This window comes from Oncorhynchus kisutch, linkage group LG16 (genome assembly GCF_002021735.2).
Source record: "Oncorhynchus kisutch isolate 150728-3 linkage group LG16, Okis_V2, whole genome shotgun sequence".
Classification (NCBI taxonomy): Eukaryota; Metazoa; Chordata; class Actinopteri; order Salmoniformes; family Salmonidae; genus Oncorhynchus; species Oncorhynchus kisutch.
This window is the reverse complement of record NC_034189.2, coordinates 49062713-49084485: the sequence shown is the minus strand read 5'-3', so window position 1 is coordinate 49084485 and position 21773 is coordinate 49062713. Positions and strand designations below refer to the sequence as shown.

Sequence of the window (21773 nt, the reverse complement as noted above, 5' to 3'; positions counted from 1 at the left end):
AGTGAAAACAACAAATTATACTTTATCATTGTGGATTTCTTGTTACATCCAACTTTAAATTAATGTTCTATTTTATGGCACTAGACAAAACAACGAATTGAGTTGTGTGTGTGGAGGGGGAAGCATCACTCAGTGTCAGCTTTTTAAGAGGAATATAGCTCTCAGTTTCAGGGACCTACCCTCCAGGACACTGCTGGCTTCAGGAAGTCCTCACCACTGTATCTAGCACAGAGCACACACTTGGATTTCTAAACAACAGGAGTTCCTATTCAATTGTTTAACAATGACAAACAGAATATCTTCTATCTGTACTGATGGCTGCATGTTAGAATATTGAAGTAGCCCATCACATCTGTATTGACTCAATACAGCAAATAAACTTTGTATTAATAACGTTTTTTTTTTTTCAATGGATGTCATAGTGAAACCCTATTTTTCTCTGTTGAACATGATTTTTGTGCTGGTTCATATCAGGAAGGTTTAATACATCCTCTATCAGCTCTATTCCTTGCCTCTTACCCCCAACCCTATCCTGGAACAGCATTCCTAAACTCTCAGACGCTTTGACAATACAGGCCCTGTGTCAATTGTACCTCATGACTGGTGTCTCGTAGGACATGGCTGAAAGTAAATCTGTGCCTTTGTTTAATTATTGGGTCACAAAGACCTTTGTTGGGTAAAGGTCAGGCTGTAAAGGACTTTGGGAACCATTACCTTATACTGACAGTGGCTTCCTGTGAAAACTGTGAGTGTTTAAATGTCAGTGTCAGTGTGATATTTGACAGGCCCCATTCCTAAGGAACACCAGCGTCATGGAGAATCCTCAACATTCCAACTGACCTGACCGCGCCCTCCACAACCGTGTCTCCTTCCCCCATCCCCGAGCCTGACCTCAGAGGGCCCTGAGGTACAGTGTTGTGAGAATCAGGCCCAGCTTTAACTGAGTGTTCGGGTGCATCTCATAGTAGTCATAAGTCTGACCCCTCCCCTTTTCCACTCCTTTGACTCCTCCTTTTTCCACTCCTTTGCAATTCTTCTGCAGGTCGTTGTTTTGTGAGAGAATGGTTCTCCGTTTACTAAAGTAACTGGAGTAAAAAATCTGGTAAATGATAGCAGGATAGCTATAATGATACTTTTTGCCTGTGCATACTGCTCTCTACTTGCAGGGCTCTCAACACATTTTGGGGTTGTGGTTATTCCTCCTGTGGTAGTGACTGTCAGAAATGCCACTACAATGGCAAACTTGAACTGCTGCTGACCTGACACCAAGACGACTGTCTCATCATCTCTAATAACACTTGGCAAAATAATGTTGTAGAGATTTATTCGGATAGATATTACTAGATCCACAAAAATCGATCATTTACGTCTAGCATGTTTACTTTTACCCAATATTTGCCTGTAGGATTAGGGGGACAGTGTCGCTGGCGCCCGTCTTACAAAGACAATAAAGAATCAACCACAAAGTTGACGAATCATGAAATATAATGAAAATATTTCTGAAGATAACAAACGGGTAATCCCACTTCTAAACTAATCTCTTCGACCAGCTGTGGGGTGGTTTGATTTGGCCCTATTTGGTCAATGCCTCCTAATCTCCAGTCATTTATCAATCAATAAGAACTGAATTTGAACTAGTACTTGCCGCTTAACATTTGTCTGGGTGACTATTGTCAGAACTGGTAGTTTCCTCTGTTTCCTGTGTTTCCATGGCAGATCTGGGTCTGTGTTTGTTATCATAGGCTGTGATAATCGCTCCTCAGGCTCCCACCAGTACAAACTAAATGAAGGCCTCTGAAAGGAAGGCCAACCCGAAATGAAGTCCAACTGAAAGGAAGGCCTCTGACAGTTGTGGCCAGAAACATTGTTTTAAATTAGATTCATGTAAGCCGGCATTGTTCGTGTGCCAATGGTGGAAATGTCAGATTAATTTCAGAGAGAAATGGGTCAAGAAAACAGAGAGAGGAGCTGGAGGGTATAGGACTCTTTTATTACTAGTTTTCAGAGTGGAAATATGTAGGAGAAAAATTCCCTGAGGTCTATCATCTAGTTTTCAAAGGGGCCAGAGACCGTAATAGATGACATAGGCCTGCTAGCAGAAAACAATAGACCCTAGATATGATCACTGGGAGGGTAAATACAAATATAGCTAGCAGACATGATACACATTACAAAGGAATAACATGTAGACCTATCTGAAACACTACAGACAAAAGTACTACAATTGTTGCATACAACAAACATAATCAAAAGTTGCCATGAAAAGTCTTAGTCCTGATGAGAATGAACCTTTGTGGATGCATTGAAACACGATCTTGATGACAATTCAATGTCCCAGTTTTATCTGACAGTCTTTCAGCATCAATGGCAATTGAGGCATACTGTCAGTAGAACAATGGTCAATTGGTCGATTCAGGGTACTCTGACTATGATGGAGGGTATCCACAGCTTTTTCAGGCCATTCTTGGGCAGCTATAAAGAGAGACGTGAGCCATTAGATTATGGCTATCAGGATAGCGATCGCTGCCACGGGACAAACAGAGTGGATACCAAAGGACAGACTGTATGTGATCGTATCTGATCACATCTCTATGAACCCACTCTAAACCAGAACCAGAACAGAGCTCAAACCGAAGTCATTCAGCTCACATCTCTGGCCCAGTCCCCAAGTCCAAAAACTTCACTCTGTATATTATCTGCACAGACGATGTATTGCCTTTACAGCGCTGACACAGCAGAGGAATCTTTCCAGAAACAGATGTGTGTGTGTGTGTGTGTGTGTGAGAGAGAGAGAGAGAGAGAGAGTTTGTCTACTGTTGGACTGAAGGGAGGGAATCTACACACTTCATAAATATTTATCTCACACATCAGTCTCTCAATTATTGGCAATAAACATCTCCTGCCTCTGACGTCTGCAAGCTCATACAAGCTACGGAGGGCAGGAAGGCACATCCAGTGATAGGAGTAACTGTAGATGTATTCTAACCATGTCTGTTACATTGGTTTGGAAGAGCGAATATGACAATGAGAATATAGTACTTAATGTAATTGGATGGCGCCAACTTTTTGCATTTGTAATATTCAGTCAATTGTAGTTCTCAGTTTTCAGCAATGTTTTACGTGACCCTGTGTTGCTAGTTGCTGCAGGTGAAGAGGAGAGGTGATGTCCTCAGGACCTTGCATAGCGAACAGACACACACCTCTCTGCCTTTTTCTGTCTGGAACATTGGCTCATTCGGGAAGCTGATTAAATCGATGGGACAAGGGTCGGGCCAACCACTGGAGGGAGAAATGCTGTGCTGGGATGAACATGGAGAGAGGGAAGAGGAGATGAAGGAAGATAACCACAGAAAGAGGTGGAGGGATGGACAGGGAAGTATAGGGCTGTTTGCAGAAGGGAAAGAGGCATGGACAGAAAGAGTGTGGGGAGTTGAGGGAGAGAGGGATAGGCAGAGTGGGAGAGAAAGATAGGAATGTAGTGTTAGTGATTGTAGTTGTCGGCTCTGAGGGCTCTTCGCCACATGTTTTGGCTGTGCAGGGAGACCAGACGTTCCTTTCTAATGGAACCCTACAGAGCACAAGCGAAAAGCCACTCAAATCCTCTATCTAATGAAATAACAATGTGTCTGTGTGCCTGAAAAAGAGGGGATGTCAAGAGAAGTTAGGAGGGATGTTACTTTTTCTCTTTTAAATGTCAAACATATTTTTAATTGAGGACTAATAAGGTTCCAGGAAACCAGCCCTCAAGATTAAAGGAGAAAGTTGAAGTTTCAGAGAGACAATAATGAGGGTATGTTGTACTTTCTCTGAGTGCTGTCTGTCCAACAGCCCAAGGCATTTCATTATCACCCTCATTCATCTAATCATCTGATTTTCTGAACCACTTTAAATGGGGCTATGATTGTGATTGGTTTGGGGAGCACACACTGCCCTGGTTCTTCTCACTTTAGCCCAGTTTGTGCTCCACTTCTGTCTGATGCTGCAGTGAAATGGATTTTATTACATTCTTTCTTTTTTTGAAACTGAGTTCCAAGTTCTACAAAGTTTTGGGTCCCATTTCGTATCTCCTACTCTTATTATGACAGTGGGCACAGCGCCCTCTTGTCTATTACACTGACCACCTGTTAATGAATGTCTATCATGTCTAATTCCTGCTGATCATGATAATAAGAATAGTGTTTTTCACAAGTCTAACAAGTCTAAACTTCAAAGCTCACCTCAAGTCTTGGAGGAATACAACAAGCACATACGATTTTTTTTATCAAGCTTGTAACATAGTCCCCACTCTCAATTAAATGTTACCTGGTCCATTTTCCCTGAGATATTTTTCTTAAAAAGAACTAACTCTTCTCTACCAGACACCGTCCGCAGTAGGACCCAGGGGCCACCGAGGCGCCGACTCCACAGGGCTCACGAGCTCGTGTGTAAAGAATTGACACAGCCAATTTGTTTCAGTGTGTGGAGAGCCTGAGTGAGGTGCGTGCTTAGAGGACCTATAAATTGTGAAGATGTGCATGGCTTAGACAGTTCGTTTTCAACACCAGACAACTGAACTCTCATTTTCAACCACAACGGGCATAATACCGTATACAGATCCTGTGCGTAGTTTATACGACTTTGGTTGGACTGCAAGGTGTCGACAGGAGAATGTACCTTTCTTTCGCACATGCACAGCGACGCATGGGTGGAATGCTTCTAACGAATAAGTACTTTTATGGAGTTTCTTTCTTTACTTCGTCTTTGGATAGCTTTGGGACAGTAGAGCGCGGTTGCAGCTCCCCTTTTCCCGCGGAACTCTACCTGGATGGAAACCATGTCACCACAGCAACAGAACGAGCTGAGCCGCAGGACGTCACTCACCGGCGAGTCCAAGACCAGCACGCAACATGAACACAAGAGGGTAAATTAACGTGATAGGCCAAATCATGTGTTTTTATGCACTCATTCCCGATTAATGTGTGTGTGATTTGTTATGCGTTTCAAAACAGTGAAAATACTTTTTTTGGTAGAGCAGTTTATTGCAATTGTGTTGTTGCGCGCTCTGTGCCTCGTAGCGCACTGACTCACACGGGGATTGCCGGTGCTATGTTCGGACTCGGTGTTCGCAGGAGGAGGGAGTAAATCGCTGTTAAACCGAACCCCCGGTTGTAGATACTAATCTGAATATCCATAGACAGATCCAGGAATTAGGCCCATGCAACTCAGTTATTTTCTGAAAACAGCACTACTTGTTGCATATCCATGCGTATATGTGAATTGGTGACATTTCAAAAGCGTTTCAATGCTCTGAAACCATAGATCTTATGCAGTATATCAAATATGACACCTTCGTTTGAAACCTTAGGCTTTTATCATATAGCCAACTGTAGGTTATTATAGGACAATGATCAACAGTTGGAATGTATAGATTCCCCCTCCGCAGTCTTCTGAATCAGTAGTTGTGGTGTTCTGTAGCCGGGTATTCCAGTCTCTGGCACCACTATAGTGTCTGGCTGCGTGGGGACTGGCAGCCTTTTGCAGTAGGCTTTACCCACTGCTCTGCTTTGTGTGGAAATAGCAGCTATAAGCAAGCCTGACATTAATAGAGTGACTGCTTCAGTAATTTATAGTTATTAAAACAATTTCATTTATCTGTCCAGTCACAAGACCTACAGTGCATTCAGAAAGTATTCAGACCCCTTTACTTTTTCCACGTTTTGTTACGTTACAGCCTTATTCTAAAATGAATTCAATTGTTTTTTCCCCTCATCGGTCTACACACAATACCCCATAATGACAAACCAAAACCGTGTTTTTAGAAATATTTGCAAATGTATAAAAAATATAAACCGGAGATATGACCTTTACATAAGTATTCAGACCCGTTACTCAGTAGTTTGATGAAGCCCCTTTGGCAGTGATTACATCCTCCAGTCTTCTTGAGTATGACGCTACAAGCTTGGCACACCTGTATTTGGGGACTTTCTCCAATTCTTCTCTGGAGATCCTGTCAAGCTCTGTCAGGTTGGATGGGGAGTGTTGCTGCACAGATATTTTCAGGTCTCTCCAGAGATGCTAGATTGGGTTGAAGTCCGGGCTCTGGCTGGGCCACTCAAGGACATTCAGAGACTTGTCCCGAAGCCACTCTTGCGTTGTCTTGGCTGCGTGCTTAGGGTTGTTGTCCTGTTGGAATGTGAACCTTCGCCCCAGTCTGAGGTCCTGAGCACTTTGGAACATGTTTTCACCAAGGATCTACTCTGTATTTGCTCTGTTCATCTTCCCCTCAACCCTGACTAGTCTCCCAGTCCCTGCCGCTGAAACACATCCCCACAGCATGATTCTGCCACCCTTACGGTAGGGATGGCGCCAGGTTTCCTCCAGACGTGACGCTTGGCATTCAGGCCAAAGAGTTCAATATTGGTTTCATCAGACCAAAGAATCTTGTTTCTCATGGTCTGAGAGTCTTTAGGTGCCTTTTGGCAAACTCCAAGCGGGGTGTCATGTGCCTTTTGCTGAGGAGTGGCATCCGTCTAGCTACTCTACCATAAAGGCCTGATTGGCGGAGTGCTGCAGAGATAGTTGTCCTTCTGGAAGGTTCTCCCATCTCCACAGAGGAGCTCTGTCAGAGTGACCATCAGGTTTTTGGTCACCTCCCTGACCACGGCCCTTCTCCCCCGATTGCTCTGTTTGGCGGGGCAGACAGCTCTAGAAAGAGTCTTGGTGGTTCCCAACTTCTTCCATTTAAGAATGATGGAGGCCACTGTGTTCTTGGGGACCTTCAAAGCTGCAGAAATGTTTTGGTACCCTTCCCCAGATCTGAGCCTCGACACAATCCTGTCTCAGCTCTACGGACAATTCCTTCGACCTCATGGCTTGGTTTTTGCTCGGACATGCACTGTCAACTGTGGGACCTTATATTAACAGGTGTGTGCCTTTCCAAATCATGTCCAATCAATTGAATTTACCACAGTTGGACTCTAATCAAGTTGTAGAAAAATCTTAAGGATGATCAATGGAAACAGGATGCATCTGAGCTCAATTTCGAGTCTCCTATCAAAGGGTCTGAATACTTATGTAAATAAGGTATTTCTGTTTTTGCAAAAAATTCTAAAACCTGTTTTCTCTTTGTCATTATGGGGTATTGTGTTTAGATGAGGAGGGAAAAAATAATTTCATCAATTTAGAATAAGGCTGTAACATAATGTGGAAAAGGTCAAGGGTTCTGAATAGTTTCCAATGCACTGTACATTACTGTGTCATAATAACTGTCATTACTAATGTAGTATAGATGCCTTCCTTATAACCAGTAGTGACAGCTGATGTCATCACAGGATAGGTCCTAACTGTTTAGGTCAACAGATTTGGCTGCTGACCAGCAGGCTAGATAACCCTGATGGGCTTAACATAAATAATTGGTCTGTTGAGGGAACTTGATTATGCCTAAAGTCATGAGACAAATAATTATCTGTACAGTTCAGAATAACATGTTATTTAGCTGTTTACTTTGAGATAGAACAGGCAATGCTTTACATTGTTGCCCATGTGCCATGTATTAATAATAACCAACTACTCTGGTAACCGGGGTTGGGGAGTAACAGATTACATGTAATCCGTTACATGTAAGGGATTACAACAAAACGGTAACTGTAATCCGTTAACAGCAAAAAATATTGTAATCCGATTACAGATACTTTTGAAAAAGTAGATTACTTTTTAAATTCAGGATTTTTGCAAAACAAATCTTGGACTCTTCTCTGTTTTCTCAATGACACTCAAATCGGCATTGAAAAAAGGCGCAAATTTAAGTTTGTTCCACCAGAGCGAGACTGACCGTAAATCAGAGACCACTAGGATGACACACCACATGTGTTTGATGAATCACATGAAAAGAGCAGGAATAGGTTTTTGTAGGCTACAGTCCAATCTATGTCTTCCAATGGTGCAACTGCTGTCGGCATCCAAAGATGATCCAATTTGAATAAACGCTTGGAGGTCAGGATGACAGCAGTGGTGTAGTCTACTGCATACAGATATCACTTATTATTGATATCTACATAGGGCATTGATGTGAATCACACTGCTGCTCTCTCATTTTAGATACCTGCGCCTTACGTGTTGTGGATGTCTGTTCACAAATCTAAATGTGTATTTGAACCCGATACTGGTTGAATTCAAGAAGTTTAAGCTGCCTATCAATCATTGTTTTTGAAACCAGTGGACAGCCAGTGAAAAATGTGCTCTTGTAACAGCTGCATAGTGCGGATCCCTGCCTATGGAATAACAGCTGCATAGTGCGGATCCCTGCCTATGGAATAACAGCTGCATAGTGCGAATCCCTGCCTATGGAATAACAGCTGCATAGTGCGGATCCCTGCCTATGGAATAACAGCTGCATAGTGCAGATCCCTGCCTATGGAATAACAGCTGCATAGTGCAGATCCCTGCCTATGGAATAACAGCTGCATAGTGCAGATCCCTGCCTATGGAATAACAGCTGCATAGTGCAGATCCCTGCCTATGGAATAACAGCTGCATAGTGCAGATCCCTGCCTATGGAATAACAGCTGCATAGTGCAGATCCCTGCCTATGGAATAACAGCTGCATAGTGCGGATCCCTGCCTATGGAATAACAGCTGCATAGTGCGGATCCCTGCCTATGGAATAACAGCTGCATAGTGCGGATCCCTGCCTATGGAATAACAGCTGCATAGTGCGGATCCCTGCCTATGGAATAACAGCTGCATAGTGCGGATCCCTGCCTATGGAATAACAGCTGCATAGTGCGGATCCCTGCCTATGGAATACAAGTGGGGCTTTTATTGCTCAGTCAAATTCATTCTGATAAAAATAATAATAATCCATAGGACTACTGGACACATGCTCAAAGTTGCACACTTTTGATAGACTTAAAGGGGCAATCTGTAGTTGCTACATCAATTTTTAAAAACTTATTTTTAAATTCTATAAATGTAATATTTTTATTATTATTTATTATTATATGTAGTAGAAGCGATGAGTTTGGAGAAGCCTATCTAACCAACCCATAAAGTAAAATGTAACATCCATATATGGCCAGCTATGTAAACTTTAACATTGATTTATCCTGCAATAGATGTCGTTCAATTGGTAAAATACATTTTTGTCTAATGCCTCTTAAGGGGAAAGTAATCTAAAAGTAACTGAATGTAATCAGATTGCGTTACTGAGTTTGGGTAATCCAAAAGTTAGGTTACTGATTACAATTTTGGACAGGTAACTAGTAACTGTAACATATTACATTTAGAAAGTAACCTACCCTGCATGCTGGTAACATGTTGTAATGCAATTAATCAGCTGTACATTGGTGACCTCAGAGGAGGTATGACTGACCCCAAAGTTGTACACAGGGTTACCTGTAGATTTCACAGAGGAATAACATCTGATTTACGTATTCACTTTATATTTTCTACCTTAAAATAAGATCATCCACCCTCCAATCCAATTTGGACTCCCAATTAATGAATGACATTTGTTGTCCCTCAAAAGGAAAGTCTCTTCAGAGCTCCCTACAGTCTACACTTACAGGAGACATCCCTCACTGAGAAAGAACCCCAGTCCTCTCCTGTCAGAGGGGACACCTCAGCCCTGTTATATAATTGAAACCTCCATTGTAAATTTCACTTCCCTCAAACTGTCTGTTTGGAGGCCATTCTAGCGGTGACTGCTGACACCAAAGTTGATGGCGAGTTATTGCATACATCTAGTGTAAATGTTATCTCTTTACCTCAGACTTGTGCAGTGTTTAGGTTGCACCACAGTACGCTTTTTAACCAATGTTTAGGCTGCACCACAGTACGCTTTTTAACCAATGTTTAGGCTGCACCACAGTACACTTTTTAACCAATGTTTAGGCTGCACCACAGTACGCTTTTTAACCAATGTTTAGGCTGCACCACAGTACGCTTTTTAACCGTTGTTTATATGCTGTATGTGTCTGTCCAGCCAGCCAGCTGCTGCTGTGTACTGTAAATAAGGTAAAACCCATTAGAGAACATTAGTCAGAGTTGAAGACCTATTTGGGCTGTTGGATCAGAGTCTCTGCTGTGTCTGGCGTGTCTGTACAGCTCTCTCTCTCTGTTTCCCTCCATCTCCACCCCTATCGTACCCCTCTCTCTCTCTCTGTTTCCCTCCATCTCCACCGCTATCGTACCCCTCTCTCTCTCCTCCACAGAGGATGAAGTCTCTGAGCCATCGTCGACAGTCCGCTCCCTCTTTGGTCATCAACAAAGCCCTGACCAGATCCAGAACTTTCTCCAGGTATGTTGGGGGACCAGGGACATTTCACATAAACTAGGAGCTAGGATTTGACCTTTACACAACAAATTACACAACTCAACTTTTCCTGCAAATCTCCCATCAATATCACACTCGAAGCTTGAGTTAAGTGGGTTTTCCAGTTAGAGCTCTACCTTGAGAGCTGAATCCTAAGTCAAGTTTCCATTCTATTTCTATGGTTCTCTCTTGGCTAGAGAAGTGGCCATGGATTGTGATGATCATAGATCAGAGAGGTCAAGGGTCACTCTGGCTGAACCTGAGGAGACAGTCTGAGTTGGTGTGTGCGTGCGAGTGAGTGTCTGTGTGCATGTGTGTTTTTATAAGTGTGTGTGTGTACGTGCGTACCCTGGTCAAACAGGAGACAGCAGTGCACTCTTTATAAAAAAATATATTTAAAAAACAGGTTCTATGGCTCTCCCCATAGGAGAACCCTCTGTGGAAAGGGTTCTACATGGAACACAAAAGGGTTCTTCAAAGGGTTCTCCTACGGGGACAGCCTTTTAGGTTCTAGATAGCAGCCTTTTTTTCTAAGAGTGTGTTGTCAGTCTGAGTTAGCCGTCTAAAGGGACTGACCCAAACAGGGAGACAGACCAGACATCCCCCTCCCAGCCTGGATGTATGACAGGGTCATTACTGCTTAGACGACCCCTGGGACTCTGAGCTGTGATTGAGAGGAGTGGAAGGAGCTGGACCAAGTTTTTAATTGAGTGAGAGTTGCGCCTACGTCTTCCAAATACTCAGAGGGGTGATCTCATCTGCACCACACTACAGACGCTTAACAGGAAGGAGTGGAACGACTTCATTACTAAGAGAGGAACAGAGTTTTTCCATCTGTTTGTGTGTGTGTTCACATGCTATATGTCAAGGCAGTTGTGAAATGAATGGTTCACATTGATCTCCAGTTGTTGTTATATACACACACACACACACACACCAAGCTCCTAGTCCTAGAGTGGTTCTCCTCTCAGGCATCGCTAATCCTCTCAGATAGCTAATCCATCCCAATCAGGATCTGGGATCTATTAATATCCCTGGCTTTGACCCTCTGTCCAGGGCAGTGAATAACCATATTAAAGACATACTGGAGGTGTGTTCATCCGCCCTGGTGACTACTAACCTAACTGACCCCTTTCACAGCAGGGTCACATTCCATTTAATTCCACACTTCAACCACATACCCCATAATGTTTTTAACCTTTTGTTTCGGTTGTATAATTTGGTTAGGAAAGAATATTTATTTATTCTGGAAAAGTGTGTCTAGATTGGATGTATACCTGATATTTTCTCCCCAGAGAGAGCTTCCTGGTTCCTGTGTGTCCAGAGACGTGCCCATTGGTCCAGTCGTTCCTGTGTCCTGATAGGGCGTTCCTCCTGCACGGCCACGTCACGCTGAAGACAGGGCTGCAGACGCAGGACAGAGACCTCTTCCTCTTCACCGACATCCTCATCATCGCCAAGTCCAAGTAAGAGCGAGAGAGGGATGAGGAAGGTGGGAGATAGAGGGGGGAGGATGACTGCAGTGAATGAACATGAAAATGAGTGTGTGTGAGTGTCTCTGACATCTGTTTGTCATTCTCAGGTCTCCCACACACTTCAAGCTGAAGGCCCAGGTGTGTGTGGGTGAGATGTGGACAGCCCAGTGTATGGAGGACGTATGTGAGGGCAGCACCAACCCAGAGAGGAGCTTCGTCATGGGCTGGCCCACCTGCAACTGTGTGGTCACCTTCAGGTAGACAACAGACATTCTGGGTCTGCACTCTGCACTGCGTATTTCTGAGCAGTGAAGCATTGCTTATATATACACAGCAGGGGAGGCTGGTGGGAGGAGCTATTGGAGGATGGGCTCATTATAATGGCTGGAATGGAATTAATGGAACTGAGTCAAGCATGTGGTTTCCATATGCTTGATGTGTTTGATACCGTTCCATTTACTCCATTCCAACCATTACAATGAGTCTGTCCTCCTGTAGCTCCTCCCATCAGACTCCTCTGATAAACATTATGACCGTTATAGGTTGTATATATTTCAACCTGGTACATTTTTACAGGTGGTTCTATAAGTTGCTGTAGATATAGGTTGTATATATTTCAACCTGGTACATTTTTACAGGTGGTTCTATAAGTTGCTGTAGAATGTGTTTAGGTTCTTATTTGACATGTTTAGGTTGCTCGTGCTGTTGTTCTGATGTTTCTGGTTTATTTTTACCAGCTCTGAGGTCCAGAAGGAGAGATGGCTCTCCATGCTCAAAAGGTAAGCATCAGATAAGCCTTCATGTTTTCTTCTACTGTAAACGTATGTTGACGTGTGTCCAGTATGTGTTCTCGCTGTGGGCTTGAGCCTATCTTTCCTGTTTTTCTAGTCGATTAAAAGAGGAGAAGGAAAAGGATGATCCTAAAACCATTCCACTGAAGGTGTTTGGGAAAGGCATCGGGAGTTGTGCTCAGGTCGTCAGTAAGACCTTGGGTGTCAGTAACTCTGATTCAACCAATGAGGTTGTCCGACTCGCTCTTCAACAGTTTGGTGTCACGGTGTGTATAGAATTGAGCAATACTGTTGTTTTGTGTCTTGTGTTGTTATCTTGACTAATGTAGTTTTTTGAGTGTTTTTGTTTATCTTGGATCTTAGAATATCTTTGTCTGTGTTCCATAGAGCTGTGTGAAGGACTACCAGCTGTGGGTAAGCTCCAAGAGGGACAACGCCCCTTACCCTCTCATTGGTGAGATTCTAACTAAGGTCTTGTCTACTGGTTGATTCCCTGGTGTGTTAGTTGAATTAGGTGTTGAGTCAGGTGTGTTAGTGCTAGCCTGGAACTAAATCCTACTGGAACCCCTGACCTCTGACCTTTACGCCCTAACCCTCTCCCAGGTCATGAGTTCCCTTTCAGTATCCAGATGAGTCATATGCGGGAGCCCCTGGCCCAGCCGGGCCGCAGGGACACAGTTCCACCTCCAGACAGACAGAGGGCGATGCACCGCGACCAGGTACAGGTGGACAAACAGTGCCAGTTCATCCTAAAGACCCGATGCAGCTCCACAACAACAACGCCTGTGATTGGTGAGGACTGAGGCGCTTAATGTACTAATACTAGTCTATAAAAGGTTTATTAATGGTCTATTACTGGTCTGTTTACTGATGGTCCAGGATTGGCTCGTTTTTGCGGTCACGCTTTCTCTTGTTACTCTATTGCTTCCCTTTCTCTCCTGTGTTGCACTGCAAATGATTTGATCTCTCTGTTGTGACCACGTCCTGTCTGACCTGACATCTCTCTCCAGTAGACTCAGCTCAGAAGCCCTTCAAGCGAAGGCGTTCTCTCATCAACTGGGCTTTCTGGAAAGGCTCCAATCCTAACCTCCACAGTTCCTCTACAAACCTCTCCTCTCCTGCCCCCGGCTACCTGTTTGGCCAATCGCTGAGCACCATCTGTTGGGACAACTCCCTGCCCAAACCCGTCATGGTGAGTGAGGCGATGATGTCGCAGTGACTTCCGAATGACATCATCACAGTGATTTGAGGAAGTCGGTTGAAAATGTATCACTCACATCTGCAACCTCTGTCACTCTCTCTGTCTCTCTCTCTGTCTCTAGGACATGCTGGTGTTTCTGTACAACGAGGGTCCGTTCACGCGGGGGATATTCCGACGGTCAGCAGGGGCGAGGGCGTGTCGTGAACTCAGGGACAGACTGGACTCTGGGGCTCAGGATGTCCCGCTGTCACGGGAGCACGTCTTCATCATCGCTGCTGTGTTTAAGGTCCACTCTCTAAAACACGCTAGACAACTCTGAAGTCTGTGGCGGCAGAATTATACCAATGTTATGTGTTATGTAGGCCTTATGGCAGACGGAGGGTTCAAGTGAAGTGGAACCAAATGTACTTTCATCACCTGAGGAAAAACAGGTTTAACCTTTGTGCTTAGTAAATCTGGTCACCTTGTAGGACCGTGGCAGATGAAGCTGTAAAGAAACATGCGGCTGTCAGATTGATGCTGTAGTGTTGAGGTTGGGCAAAAAAACGCTAAAATTACCGCCTTAAACTATATAACTGATCAATGCACCATCAAACCAGGTCATTTAATGCTTTAAAATGGCTGCAGAAGTGCAATTTCTTACCGATCTCTAGAGCTTCCGTCCTGTGAAATGACATCAACACAGGGGGAGTTACTGGCTAGCTACAGCGGCTACATTTAGCTAACGAACTAGCTACGTCAGTCGTGGCGAGCATGACCAGAATGACACGTCGATGGACCACCAAAAGCACACTCCATTTTCTGTTTGAAAATTGAGAAAGAGGCGGAGTTGGACTGTTTTTTGTGCCTAAAGTCGACCTTTGAACCTTGTGAATGACTAATGTCCTTGCTTGCCAAGTGTTACATTACACCTGTGCCCTTGTGGTGTGTTGTCGTCAATCCAATTATCGACTCATATCTCTATGGGTGACACATACGAGCCCGTAGCAATGCAGCACAGGCTGTGCCAAAAACGATCGCTAAATAGAGATAAGGTTGTCCAATTTAATCTGTAGCTCATAATCTGGTCGAGATCCACTGAGTGAGTCTGAAGACGTTAACAGTTACATCTAAAAGTCTGACGACAAATGAAGGTGTCCACCTAAAACTTCACCTCAAAATGAACTTCAATGACATTTTACTGTTGTATATTTTTTCCACTATAAATTGTCAGTCTAGTGACTCTGGTCTCTGTCTCGACATTCAGGACTTCCTGCGGAACATTCCGGGCAGTCTGCTGTGTTCCGACCTCTATGAACAGTGGATGGATGTGATGGAGGAAGCAGAATCGGAGGAGGCAGAGGAGGAGGAGCAGGCACAGGATATAACGAGGTAGACAGACACTTTCCATCCTCACCTGTATCAGCAGTAGCCTACTCTGATAAGTGACGTAATCAGCCAGCATTAGGCTGAGTAATGAACGAGGTGATTTAGTTATGAAAGTGAAACTCCTCTATAGGGTTTTAAGAGTGCCAGGATCCACTGCTTCCCTCAGCTCAGTGTTCTAATCATGGAGAGTTTTGTCTGGTTCACAGAGCTTTTCAGCTAGCTCCTCTAAACAGGCAGAGCACAGGGTTAGGGAACTGAAGAGAAGGACTGGACAGCCTCAGCACGACTGTAGGCCGCTTTAAAGTAGGCAAACTGAATATTCCTCCTGGGCATTCCACTATTTGTTATCGATTCGTTCCACCCAGTCACAAGGGAGCCACGTGAGGGAGAGAGTGGGAGAGAGTGAGAAAGAGTATGTGAACTGTTATGTTATCATTCATTTCTGTGCTGGAAAGCAGAGTCCATGTTCAGATGGGGGTAGAGGTAGCCCTTTAAGACCGATCTAGGATCAGATTACCATGTTACTTGAGAATCCTAATCATAACCATCAGGCTAATGAGAAACATCTGACCACGTATCAGTCATTAGGGGCAGCTTGTACAAATCTAATCAAGTTGTATTTGTATTTTGTTGTATTTTAAATGTGTGTGACTGTCCTTGTCTATCAGTGTTTTGTTACGAGTCATGTGTTGTGTTTTAAATGTGTGTGACTGTCCTTGTCTATCAGTGTTTTGTTACGAGTCATGTGTTGTGTTTTAAATGTGTGTGACTGTCCTTGTCTATCAGTGTTTTGTTACGAGTCATGTGTTGTGTTTTAAATGTGTGTGACTGTCCTTGTCTATCAGTGTTTTGTTACGAGTCATGTGTTGTGTTTTTTGTAGTCCCAGGAAGAGTAGCTGCTGCTTCTACAAAAGCTAATAGGGATCCAAATAAACAAACCAGCGTCTGGAGTTTTTCCTGTCAGGGAAAAAACAAGACCCTGTTCATACTGTAAATCATACACATTTTGATAACCAATAATAACCTTTGACCCATCTGTGACCCTTTTTCTCTGCAGGCTGATTGGTCTACTGCCCAAAGAGAACGCCCTGTTGCTACGCCACGTTGTCGCCGTGCTGCACGGTATCCAGGAAAACGCCCATGACAACCAGATGAACGCCTTCAACCTGTCTGTGTGCATTGCTCCCAGCATGCTCTGGGCTCCGGGCCCCAGCAGCCCCGAGGTGGAGGGGGAGGGCGCCAAGAAGGTGAGGGGACAACTGGTAGGGGTAATCCACATAAGCACTTTCCCTTGACCCCTAACCTTTTATCTAGGCTAGGCTCCACTTAAGCCTTTATCCTGTAACCTAGTGAATGGTCACTCAAACACTGGAGAACCACAGTAGAGTAACAGTTAACATAGCTGGGAACTCAACAGTAATGAGAAGGTAGCTGGAAACATAATGGGCTCGCTAGGAAATATGCAACGTATTTCCTTCAGCCTGCAGGGTCAGCACTGTTCTCACACTCGTCTTGCGATGCACACACACACACGCTACCCCTTCCCTCACAATGGGTGTTGTTTTTTCTCTAGTAGTGTAGCAGTTAATTCTAATTCTATGGCTAACAGATTTGTCTGACGGCTCTGCTAACATAGCAAAAATGTATTATGCAACAAAGTCTTAGGTTACAAGTAAGTTCATGTGTTCCATAGCCAGTTCAATAGCCCCTAGAAGCTTATCTTGCGTGCTGAGATTGAAAATACAGACAGAGCAACATCAATGTAACCATCAGAGCCATTTTGGTGCTGCATTTGTGGCAGTTCATCACCATATCAACGGAATGTCCAACCCACTCGGAATAGATTGTTCTTTCTCTGAGAAGGTTATCTGGTAAATTCTCATCACTCACGTCACTCCTGCGTTCCTGTTTCATGCAGTTAGAAAGCTGTGAAGCCCTTTGTCCTAAGAATAGACCCACTTCTCTATCTTGGAGACTGATTTCTCATGAGAAAAACACGATGTGTCTTAAATGCTAGTTGTTTGTTTAACTCAAGGCCTAATAAAAAGATACATAGAGCTCAGTATCTGTAGTAGTTCCTCCAGGTTAAAGACCTGTCCCCTGTCCTGCCCCCAGGTGTGTGACCTGGTGAGGTATATGATAGAACACTGCCAGGAGGTCCTGGGAGAGGATGTCACCTCCGTGTTTGGAGGTCTACCCCGGAAACGTGCCGAATCGGGTATCTCACACACACACACACACACACACACACACTAACATCTCTGTTTATGCAAAGATTCCCCTGCTCAAAAGAACACACCATCTAATTTTCTCCTCTTTCTCTATGTCCATCTCTCTTTCTCATTCTCTCCACAGACGTGTCTTCCTTCCACCTGACCGACTCGTCTTATGACAGCCTGGAGAACATGCTGAATGATGACAGCAGTGAGTCTCCATGCCTCCACACCTCACGGCGGCGCTGGAGAGCCAAGCCCCTGCAGGGCAGCCTGGACTCTGTCCTCACCCTGAGTGACTGCGACCAGGAGCAGCCCGACCTGGACACAGACCCCGACACCACAGACCCCGACACCACAGACCCCCAATCTGGCAACCACCACCACCGTGATACGATCACACAACCTGGATCTGGCAACCTCCTCCAGCCCTCAACCCCAGCCCGAAGCAGGACCAGGAAACTCAGCCCAGCTGTGCCCCCCTCCTCCTGTCCCAGCCCCCCAGCTCCTCACAGGGGGGGGAGGAGGTGCTCAGAGCCGGCCATAGGGTACTCTGTGGCCAGCTTCGTGGCACGAATGGCAGGGAACGCAGACAGGCTGGGTAGCATCGATGACCTGGCTGGAGGTGGGGAGATGTTTCACAGCTTACAGAAGGATGGACAGACACAGACACACGGACCCACACACACAGGGGAGTGGAATGGCAGTAAGGGTGTGTGTGAGGGTTCGGGGTCACAAGGTACACAGACGCGACGCCGGGACGCAAGCTACTCCAGTCTCTCTTCGCTGCCCACCTCCCCCACCCCCACACGCTCCTCAGTGGACTCCCTGGACAGCCTCCTCTCCCATTCCAGCATCCAGTCTGCTCCATTCTGGCAACCCAGGGTAGGACCCAGCGCTGCAAGATTGACTCCCTCCCCTGGTTCTCCTGCCCCTCCTGGTCCTCCTGTCCCTCTAACCCCCATATCTTCCCCTACTTCACAACATAATATACCCATCCCCACCCCGGCTCCAGGCCAGGGGCTCAGTCCCAATATCTCCCCGCCGAAGGAGATCCCTTCCTGGGGTACGCTGAAGGGCTGCAAGGGGCTCCATCCCAACACCTGGTTGAAGAGAGGCCGCAGACTGTCGCTGTCGCAGCAGGAGGATGAGGGGTGTGTGGTGAGTTCCATTACATGTGGTTGTTGTTTATTAGTACTGTTCATTCATGGAATGTCTCTCTCTCACACACTCATCATTTCTCTCTTTCTCTCTCTGTAGGTGGATTCCACTAACAAGACTCTCCCCACTAGCAAGTCATGTCAGGATAAAGGAGGGCTGAAACAGTCGTCTGAGAACCCGCCCAAGTCCAGCCTGGCCAGCTGCCCCCCAAAGGCAGGAGGGTTGCAGAATCGCGGCAGGGTGACCAAGGACCGACGATCCAGTCAAGGCTCGGTGAGCCCACCATCGCGCCAGAGGTCCCAGGAGCATTTCCACTCCTGCCGCTCTCCCTGCTCCCAACCCACAGACAGACCCCTCACTGTCAAAGAGCTGAGAGAGATACACAGCCAGGCCTGCGCAGCGAGCAACACAGGATATGACGTCACAAATCAGGGCAGCCGTACCCCTCCCCAACATGTGTTCTTTGGGCAGGGTGGACCCAGCTTGTCCCTAGCCAGGCAGAAGTCCCACTCCCTAGCCCCAGGCATGGAGGGTCTCTCCGGGGGCAGGTGTTCCCAGCGCCGGAGCTCCGAGCCTGGGGCAGCACATCTAGGCGAAGCCCTGGTTCTGGATAAGGCCTCACACCCGGAGAGGCTTCACAGAGAGGCCAAACTGGGTCAGAGGTCAAAGTCAGTGGACGGGTCCCAAGACCTGGGGTTGAAGGTGTCCTGCACAGACCAAAGCGGGGCTCTGAAGTTTTGCCTGTCTCCCTCTGCCACCAAGGCTGTGAGGGACTATTTCTCGCCTCACACGCACAGCAATCCCAATAGTGGTCAGCAGGTGGCGCTAGCCCTGATTCAGGGGCAGAGGGAGCGGCTCAGGAGGTGTAGTGATCCCATGCTGGAGCCCGACTTTGACCAACTGCTCTTTGCTGAAGAGTCCTACGTGTGAGACCATCACTGGTTGTGAACAGTCACACTAAATGCTTCTACATACAGCTGTGAATGTACAGGTAGAGTCATTTAGGACCATAACAGAACCAAAACATAGCGCTTATGAGAATCACAGATATAACAACCTTCTGCTTATTGTGGACAAACATTCCTATACTTACAATGCACTTTGCTTTTCAGAATCGATTGGTAATAAGACTCTTCTATATTATTATAGATTCTACTAAAGAGCTCACTGAAGTGAATGTATCATGTAGTATTAGGAGTAGTGAGGGAAGAGTAGTTTCAGATTATGTAATGTGTCGTTTTAGATCGCAGAAGTGAACAAATGTACTTTAGGGATCAGGCTATTTGGTTGGATTACATGTGAGATTATTCACAGGGACCCTTGCAGTGAACTGCCTATGATCAGTATAAGAATACTAAAACGTTTACTTTTAAACATAAATTCCTTACTAAACCGTGTCATATTTAGACAGTGTATGCGAGGCTGTGATTTTGCAAATAACAAAGACGATCTTGACTGCCAATGAAGCAATGTTGATAATGACAAAGCAAAGTGCTTTAAACTTACAGCTGTAGTGTTTCTTCAAAAGATTTCTCAAACTCTGTATTTCAATCTGTACTGTATATGTGGCAGGGTGTCAGAGATGTTGTTCTCTATTCACTCTGTATCGCTGAAGCTGATTCTTCGATAGAAATGTAAAGGTAATTTCCGATTGAGCTGACATACAGTATGCACCGAATGCAGTCGCCACTAAAGCGGGAACGTTGCCTTTAAATTTCAATCACGCTCAAAAGCTGAACTTCCATGATGCGGATTGAATAGAGCCCTATGTTTGTATAGATCCGTTTGTCTGACAAGTATACATGAATTATATCATCCGTACGGTAAATTTACAGCATATGTAGTATGATTGTTTGCTTATTTTCTACATTTGAAGGTATTCATTTCATACTAATTGCTGTGTTATGTGCATTTTCACATAGCTTTCTACACCATAAATTGTTTGTTGTTCTCTTTGTATTTGTGCCCATAGGATGCTTTATAATGTTTAAAGTGTACACGCTGTATTGAGATTGTACACGCTGTCCTGTATTGGGATTGTACACGCTGTGCTGTATTGAGATTGTACACCCTGGCAGATGCCGCCGCTGCTTTATTAAACTGGCTACTACACTCGTTTGACGTGTAATGCATAAGATAATCAGATCATAAAATAAAACAAACCACCTTGGCAAGTAAGACTAATGGTGCCGTTGTTTCGTTTTCTTTGCAATGTTCTCTCAGTCCAGTAGCACCTGGGAAACTGTCTTTTGAAGTTTGTATTAAGCTCAATTACACCCAAACCCCACTGAACTCAAGTTCAGCTAATCACCCACTGTCACCTCAATCAGCAGGGCTGGTGCACCCTGGGGACTCTAGAATTCCAGTTTGATGCCAAGCTGTTCTGAATGACTGATGTAAGAACTTATCTAATTAATTCTGCCATGTTGCCATCCAATTAGCTTGGTGCAGTAACTTCCAACATAGATCCAGCTAATAATATCTACAAAATGTAGATCAGGGTGACTGTCAGTGACTGACATAAGAGAAACTACTTCTGCACCGTTCTAAATTGCACCTTGTGTATTCTACTATTATAACTCCCAACAGTAAATTGAGCCCCCGACTTGAGTCCCCACCCAAAATAAAATACATTTGTCTACAAAAGGGGGGCCACGGGCTGCCAGTTTCCCAACCCGGATGTAGATTGTACGTGGTTCCTGTTTGGAAAGAGATTAGCAGGCATTCGAAATCAGATTCTAGTTCTATTGTTTGAAAACAGACTCTTCCCAAAGTAACTACACTGAACAAAAATATAAATGCAACATGTAAAGTGTTGGTCCCATGTGAGCTTAAATAAAAGATCCCAGACATTTTCATATATGTACAAAAATATTTCTCAAATGTGTTTACATCTGTTAGTGAGCATTTCATCTTTGCCAAGATAATCTATCCACCTGCCAGGTGTGGCATATCAAGAAGCTGATTAAACAGTATCATTACACAGGTGTACCTTGTGTTGGGGACAATAAAAGGCCACTCTAAAAAGTGGTTGTCACACGTCACAGAAGTCTAAAGTTTGAGGGAGCATGCAATTGGCATGATGACTGCAGAATGTCCACCAGAGCAGTTGCCAGAGAATAGAATGTTAGCATAGAATTTGGCAGAACATCCAACCGGCCTCACACCCGCAGACCATGTGTATGGCATCATGTGGGCGAGCGGGTTTGCTGATGTCAACGTTGTGAACAGAGTGCCCCATGGTTGCAGTGGGGTTATAGTATGGGCAGGCAT

At 45.0% G+C, this 21773-nt stretch overlaps 1 protein-coding gene across 2 annotated transcripts; it reads left to right on the top strand.

The window, feature by feature from the left end:
• The first annotated feature begins 4389 nt into the window (after positions 1-4389).
• On the top strand, positions 4390-20680 carry LOC109883370 (rho GTPase-activating protein 20). Of its 2 annotated transcripts, none has more exons than XM_031792771.1 (15): positions 4390-4900; positions 10191-10276; positions 11587-11757; positions 11874-12023; positions 12504-12545; positions 12655-12823; positions 12945-13011; positions 13161-13349; positions 13571-13749; positions 13880-14044; positions 15005-15129; positions 16184-16373; positions 17242-17344; positions 17482-18500; positions 18600-20680. In XM_031792771.1, exons 1-15 carry the CDS (start codon positions 4805-4807, stop codon positions 19428-19430), a joined length of 3582 nt encoding a protein of 1193 aa, XP_031648631.1. In that variant the 5' UTR covers positions 4390-4804; the 3' UTR covers positions 19431-20680. The 2 variants fall into 2 exon arrangements, with proteins under 2 accessions (XP_031648631.1, XP_031648632.1); XM_031792772.1 differs by having other exon boundaries at positions 13568-13749.
• Positions 20681-21773: the final 1093 nt, after the last annotated feature.

What these genes read in the sequence shown, in the direction of transcription:
- LOC109883370 (XM_031792772.1), top strand. Translation starts at nt 4,805, where the DNA reads ATGGAAACCATGTCACCACAGCAACAGAACGAGCTGAGCCGCAGGACG. An exon ending in CGCAACATGAACACAAGAGG is followed by an intron (nt 4,901 to 10,190) that starts GTAAATTAACGT and finishes TCTCCTCCACAG; the next exon opens with AGGATGAAGTCTCTGAGCCA. An exon ending in TGGCTCTCCATGCTCAAAAG is followed by an intron (nt 12,546 to 12,654) that starts GTAAGCATCAGA and finishes CTGTTTTTCTAG; the next exon opens with TCGATTAAAAGAGGAGAAGG.